Source organism: Asparagus officinalis, chromosome 7, assembly GCF_001876935.1.
Source record: "Asparagus officinalis chromosome 7, Aspof.V1, whole genome shotgun sequence".
NCBI lineage: Eukaryota > Viridiplantae > Streptophyta > Magnoliopsida > Asparagales > Asparagaceae > Asparagus > Asparagus officinalis.
Window position 1 is genome coordinate 75643022 of NC_033800.1, and position 7143 is coordinate 75650164.

The 7143-nt window shown below is 35.3% G+C and overlaps 1 protein-coding gene across 1 annotated transcript; it reads left to right on the plus strand.

The window, feature by feature from the left end:
- LOC109848647 (probable LRR receptor-like serine/threonine-protein kinase At1g63430) lies at positions 184 to 6900 on the plus strand. The gene is made up of 13 exons (XM_020418264.1): positions 184 to 511; positions 1058 to 1193; positions 1420 to 1491; positions 1571 to 1714; positions 1813 to 1962; positions 3179 to 3295; positions 3375 to 3445; positions 3956 to 4192; positions 4914 to 5119; positions 5200 to 5332; positions 5405 to 5562; positions 5689 to 5889; positions 6389 to 6900. The coding sequence occupies exons 1-13, from the start codon at positions 412 to 414 to the stop codon at positions 6632 to 6634; spliced, it is 1971 nt and encodes a 656-aa protein (XP_020273853.1). The 5' UTR covers positions 184 to 411; the 3' UTR covers positions 6635 to 6900.

A 7143-nucleotide genomic window follows, 5' to 3' on the forward strand; every position in this document is an offset into this window, starting at 1 on the left:
GGTTCAAAATTCAAAAACCTCTGTTTAATTAATCCCAACAATCAAACACCTAGGTAACAAACAAACATTAGTCCCTATAACCATCATTTTCCTATATCAAATCCAACATCAAATAGAGTAATCCTCCATTTATTTCGCCCCTACCGAAAACACCATTATTTTACACACAGACTCTCTCTCTCGCTGTTCCCCATCTTTTTCTATAAAACCCACCAACCTCTCTCTCTCTCTCTCTCTCTCTCTCTCTCTACCTCACCAAACTTAACTCTCATACCCACATGCTAGTCTCCTCTATTATTCCATTTCGAAGAAGGATTCTTCTTGCTCCCGAATCCCCTCTTAGCTTCTTCATTCCTTAAAGGCCCATTTACAGTTTCTCTTGATGAGAGAGAAGAGACCTGAAGCTTTGTAATGGGTATGATGAGCTCAATGAGGCTGTCTCTGCTGCTGCTTCTTGCTCTCAAATGGGGTTTCATCTTTGTGCCTTCTCACTCCTTTTTATACAATGAGGGTAGGTTTTTCTTTTTCCTTTTTTGGTTTGTACTGTTTTAATTTGCTTTGGTTTTTGCGGTTTTTTAAGGGGGATTCAAATTGTTGTTTGTTCTATGATTTCATGAAATTGGGCACTTGCATTTTGGTCCCACAACGAAATTTTGATGTAATCATGAAATGGGTTGTTTGAAAATTTTCAGTTTGTTTAGTTAATATTGCTCTTTGTCACTTTTATCCGTATATGGGTGTCGTTATTTTTGCTCAATTGCTTTCACAAGAAAAACATTGAGGGCTAGGCAATTTATGTGGTCTTTTGAGTATTGACCCTCTCAACTTCAGAAATTGTTACAACTTTTTTCTTTGGGTTATGAACTTTGATCTACATGCTTCGGAGCTTTTTTTTATTCTTATCATTACAGGCTAGCAGGTTTTGAGTATTCCCATTGTGAGATCTTTTCTGGATCTCTGCATTTTCTTTTCCAGGAGAAACACTACATTAAGGAAATATTCAGATTCTAGATTGCTAGATCATTCTATTGAAACGGATTGCTTGGCAACTTTGCAGTTTTGGCACTGAAAGCTATCAAGAAAGCTATATTTGAAGATCCACTCTCGGTTTTATCCGATTGGAATCCTGATGGAGATCCTTGCAACTGGTCTGGTGTTATTTGCTCAAAATATCATGATCATGTGCTTTCCTTGTAAGGCATATTTACCCTGTTTATTGCTAATTCCTCATATGTTATAGTTATAATCTGTATTTAACCTGACAAGGCTAGAATACATACGTATTTGCGCATGTTTGATGCTTGAACGGTCTAAAATTTGCACTATGTTTATGGTGTATCAAAGAATTTATCCATGTTTTGGTCATTCAAATTTTTTTTTTGTGAGTAGTGAAATTATAATCAAATCTCGGTACTGCAGAAATCTTTCCCATTCATCTTTAAAAGGATTTCTCGCACCGGAACTTGGCTCTTTGAGCTCACTACAAGAACTGTATGTTTCCCTTTACTCAACTGTAGTTTTACAATCTATTTATTAGTGTTGTTTAATTAGGTAAATTTCTAATTTTCAGAATTTTGGACAACAATTATCTCCTCGGCACAATACCCAAACAAATTGGTGAATTGAAAAACCTTACTGTGTTGGACTTGAGTGTGAATCGGTTCTCAGGCCCTATTCCTCCAGAGGTTGGAAACTTGACCAACATTAGGAAAATGTATGAAGTAAAAAGGCCCTAAGTTCTTACAATTTATATATCTTGTAATTGGTTGGTTGTTTCTTTTATTTAACTCCCTTCATCTTTCTCTCTTTTAGAAACCTGCAATCAAATGGCTTGACTGGTAACTTGCCCCCTGAGCTTGGTAAGCTGATGTCCCTTGTTGAGCTACGGTTAGATAGGAACAGACTCCATGGGCCTGTTCCTGGTAGCAACCAAGCAAACGTCTTTGCTAGTATGCATGGATTGTAAGTGATACTTTCTAATATTCTATTAGTTAAGAATTATTATATTCAGATTTTTGTTCTGTCAAGTTTTTGACCTCTGTAGTACAGCTTGGTTGTTTTTTTTCCCAAAACATCATGTTTTTAAGAAAGAGTTAATCCCATAAACTTAAGTGACATAGAGCACCTTTCTGATACTGAAACCTGATTTTTGCTTGAATAAAAAAAAGTTTATTACTATTGTTTGATCTATGATAGAACATAGAGTAGTGGAGGAGTTACACTTTTTTCTGGAAATTCTTTGCTGAGAAACAGGATATATGGTTCCCTTCAGCCATCTATATGTTTATATTTGTCAGTTGAATTGAAGAAGATAAGATCAAAGCTCTTGTCTTCCTTTTTGCATGATAATCATCATGCCCAGGACTGACGAGCTTGTTGGCGTAATGTAAGCCTTGGGACCCGGTGAGTGCAAAATGTTGTTAGGCTCATACTATTTGCCAAAGTAAATAAACATTTGTTGTTCTTGACTCTCATCATTTACGTTATAAACCTCTCCACATCTTTACAAGTTTCTGATGTGGGACAATTAAAGCGGGTCACCCTTATCACCCCAACTTAGATACGCAAAGTCCTCATGGCGGCATGTCAATGTTTCATATAAGATTCAGGATTCACGACTTGGCAATGTTGATCCTAGAGGTGGCTCTTATGGATTCTAGAGGTGACTCTCACCATGCTCGCATGATATAACACTCAAATCCCGGATAGCACTTAGTTCCACAGTTCCAGTTGGCTAACCGCTCAGATATCGTTTATCATGCATTGGGTCCGTGAGCCCAGGGGCACTATGTAAGCCTTGGGAGCCACAAAGTGCAACACATTGATTGGCTCAGAGTCTCAGACTACTGCCAAAATGACTAGCCATTTGTTGTTCTTTGACTCCCATGACTGACATTATAAACCCATCCATATCTTTACAAAGTTTCCAACGTGTGGGTTATCACAGTAATCATGATAGTTTATGATGATTAAAAAGTTTTATTTATTTGTACTGCATTAAGGTTCATGACACAATGCATGAGTGATTGCAAGTGTATTTACACCATGAGAAAGCCAGTATGCACGAAAGCATATGCATAGGACAGCTAAAAGCATTTTACGCTTCTTTCTAATATTAGAAGATTATATTATGAGTCTTTGGTAGTTTGGTTTTTTCTTATCTCTTTTATCGGTCCAGATCTGCCTCTCATACTAATAAAACCGGTCTTTGCTGGCTACCTGAGCTAAAAGTTGGAGATTTCTCATATAACTTTTTTGATGGAAAAATACCATCATGCTTGCTGCATCTCCCAAGGTATATTTTTTTACGAATTCAAGATTTAGCAATGTATATAATAGAATTTCAGTTCATCATTTTTAGTTCATATCTACAGATCAAGTTTCCAAGGAAACTGCTTCCAGGATAAACACTCTAGCTTGCAGAGATCTTCTCAAATGTGCAATGGTACTCTCAAGTCCTTTCATTCTTACAAATCTAATTCATTTTTTCATAAGCAATTGGCACTTCTTGGAGAAATCAAAGGAATATATTTCATTCGCTCTGAAGGTCTGATATTTTTCGATCACTTGAACTGGGATAAAATCTCGAGGATGTTAACTTGTTCATTCTAAAAATATTTTATCCAAATAATGAGTGTACGCATATACAAAATCATTGATTACCTGTTAATGTTTTTTTAAGCAATTATACTGTATACAAAGGGGAGCGGATTATCTTACTGCATCCGATACAAGAGACAACATATGTAAAAGTATAAAGAAACAAAATCAGAAAGTACCCCTCATGTTTGAAGATAGATGAGACTGTCTTGTTTTAAATTTATTTAAAATTGAGGCGGATCAAATTTAAACCTAGAGAAATATTGTTAACTTATAAGTATATCTTACATCTAGGTTTCACTTTTTGCTATCTCTTCTAATGATTCTAAATTGATGACGTGTTTTCTCACTGCAGGTGGTTCTGCCAAAAAACATGGAGGAGGAAAATATAAATATAAACATTTCAATGAAGAATCTAAGCGTCGGCAACCTGAATGGCTTCTAATAATGGAAGTTACAACAGGAGTTCTTATAATAGTTTTCTGTATCACTGCTACAATCACTGCTCTTATTAGATGCAGTGCGAAACCCTGTGCCAAAATCCCATGGAAAAAAACCACAAATTGGAAAGATCAGATGGCAGTCACACCTGGTAGTAACCTTATCATGTTCTCTCAAAATCTGATTATATGCACCATGGTATAATGAGTTTTTTTGATATTAGTCCCTTAATTCTTTCATATTTTGAAATTAGTCTCTCAAATCACTGAAATTGCTATTAGGTCCATCAATTCTTAAGTTATCTTGAACTTAGTCCCTCCAATCAAGAGCAGAAGTTGTAACTAGAGGGATTAATTTACAATAACTTATGAAAATTGGGGGATCTAGAAGACTAACTTCAAATTTGGGGACCTAATAGCAATTTCTATCATTTTAGGCACTAATTTCAAAATATGAAATATTTTAAGGGACTAATAGTGGACAGACCCTAGAAAGAAACTAAACGGTTGCAACTAACCATGGAGATGATAGTGAAGTGTATTATTAGGAACAAAGTCATAAACAAGTATTCTTTGGTTGCCAGCTATACAATAACCTACAAGGGAAACCAAAAAAATCTCGTATGTTGTTTCAAATTAATCCCTCTAATTGCTACTGTTGATGGGAGGGACTAATTTAAGAATAACTTAAGATTGGGGAACCTACTAGCAATTTCAATGATTTGAGGGATTAATTTCAAAATAACTTACGAATTGAAAAATGTAATCGCAATTTTTAAGATTTCTGGGAGTAATTTCAATATATAAAAGATTTAAGGTTCTAATATCGGGACCCTAGAATAATTCAGATCTAACAGATGCTTCTGAATGCAGATGGTGAGATGCTAAAGAATGTGTCAAAGTTTAGCCGGCAGGACCTTGAAGTAGCTTGTGAAGATTTCAGCAACATTATTGGCTCATCTCCAAACTGTATAGTGTATAAAGGCACTATTAAAGATGGGCTTGAAATTGCTGTCGTATCTCTTTGTATCTCAGAAGATCAGTGGACAAACTATTTTGACTTCTACTTTCAGACCAGGGTAACTAGCACATCCAAGTTGGGCTAGAATCACAAAGAAAAATCTGTGTAGCTAACTGAAGCTAACTCTTCACACTTCAGGTTGCAGATCTGGCGCGGATAAATCACGAGAATACTGCAAGATTACTTGGGTATTGCAAAGAGAGCGACCCATTGTCAAGAATGCTCGTCTTTGAATATGCATCTAATGGAACACTGTATGAGTACCTTCACTGTGAGTCAAAAGATCTTCGTTTGTCCTTTTAATTGATGTGTGCAAGGAATGTAACATAATTTTTTGTTTTAGATGGCGAGGGATACCAATTATCTTGGCTTAGACGCATGAGAATTGTATTGGGTATTGCTCGTGGGCTAAGGTACTTGCACACCGAGCTGCAGCCACCATTTGCGTTTTCCGAATTAAATTCAAGTACAGTTTACCTTACTGAAGACTTTTCTCCAAAGGTACGGTATATTCTTTAATGCAGAAAATGTGTTTACAATTCGTATAGTTTCAATGTTTCATCATCCATCATGTTTCTTATATTAGGTAAAGTAAATTAAATAAAATAGATAAGCTTGTCTGCACAGGTTGTTGATTTTGACAGCTGGAAAATGATATGTTCGAAATCCGAGAAGAATTATGGAGGTTCTCTTCATAGTTTCTTTGGCTCTTTTGGGCAGCGACAGATGGATATCCAGGGAAATACATTTTCATTTGGGGTTCTTCTACTAGAAATTATCAGTGGAAGGCCTCCTTATTGCAAAGACAGAGGTCGTTTAGTGGATTGGGTAAGGAATAAGCTTATTTACGTCTTAAATCATTTTCTACTCGCTAATTAGCACTTAAATACCTTATAGTTTATCCTAGTTTGCATTTATATATCCTCACTTGTTCTTTTGACAGAATTCATATACCCTGAATTTTTAAAATTTGCACTTTACCACTCCTTATCACATAAATGTTAATATACCTCCAAATATTGCGACGTGACATTCACAAGCTAATTTTGAAAAAAATTAAAGCCTTAATATTTATTGATTTTTTTGTTAAAACTAGTGGCATTTCATTTTAAAATAGAATTATGTTATGTAAACTTGAGCTCACCAGCTCATAATATCGTTACTGTATATGTCTGTGTATGTCTTTTATATCTAATAATTAAGCGATTAAAATTCTTCAGTTGTTGTGGATAGTAATACTTCGAATGGAAAGAATGACCTTCTAACATATTTAGAAACAAGGAAGGCCAACATGTTGATAATATTCATCTTACTATATATATTTCAGGCAATGGAGAATTTGCATCATCCAGAGGATATAATCAAGCTTGTAGACCCCGAACTGAAAAATGTCAAGCTCGATGACCTTGAAGTAATTTGTAGTGTTGTTAGCCTCTGCATTGAACCTGATCCCTCTAAGAGACCATCAATGCAAATAATAAGTGGAGTTCTCGAAAATGGAATTGACACTTCAGAGGATGCCATTTTGAGGGATTCATCTTTGGCCTGGGCAGAGCTAGCGTTATCGTCGTAGTTATAGTGTATTACACTGTAAATTTACAATATATGCATGAAATACCTTGTTTCATATTTTTTTTTCTCCTTTTTTTTGTTACTTGGGGTTTTACAAATGGATATCAGAGGCAAATTTTCTTGCATACGTTTGTTTGGTGAATTAACATTGAGATTGTTGTATAAAGGATAGTTTCTTGGTTTTCTGATTCTTACCATATTTCATTAGCTTTGTTCTTAGACAAGTTACTTATGAGAGTGATATTGAAAGTTGTAAATTATAAAGAACCATGTCTTGCTTCTTAATTCTCATGGTATTATGTTTTGTCTTTATGCTTCATTGCTCGTGTTGAAAATATTGGTTAGTGGAAACCTCATATTTGTGCGTAAGTAATATTTTATAAAGTTACAGAACATTGGGTTGAAAAGTTTCGCATTTGCATAGTAGAGAGTATTGATAGTGCCAATTTTAAATAACTAAAAATATAAAAATACTGCGAGAGCAAGTGAGGGTATAATCGCGTTGTGAGT

Coding starts and splice junctions, on each gene's coding strand:
- LOC109848647 (XM_020418264.1), top strand. CDS start 412: ATGGGTATGATGAGCTCAATGAGGCTGTCTCTGCTGCTGCTTCTTGCT. Junction 1,715..1,812: donor TTGACCAACATTAGGAAAAT/GTATGAAGTAAA, acceptor TCTCTCTTTTAG/AAACCTGCAATCAAATGGCT. Junction 5,333..5,404: donor ACTGTATGAGTACCTTCACT/GTGAGTCAAAAG, acceptor TTTTTGTTTTAG/ATGGCGAGGGATACCAATTA.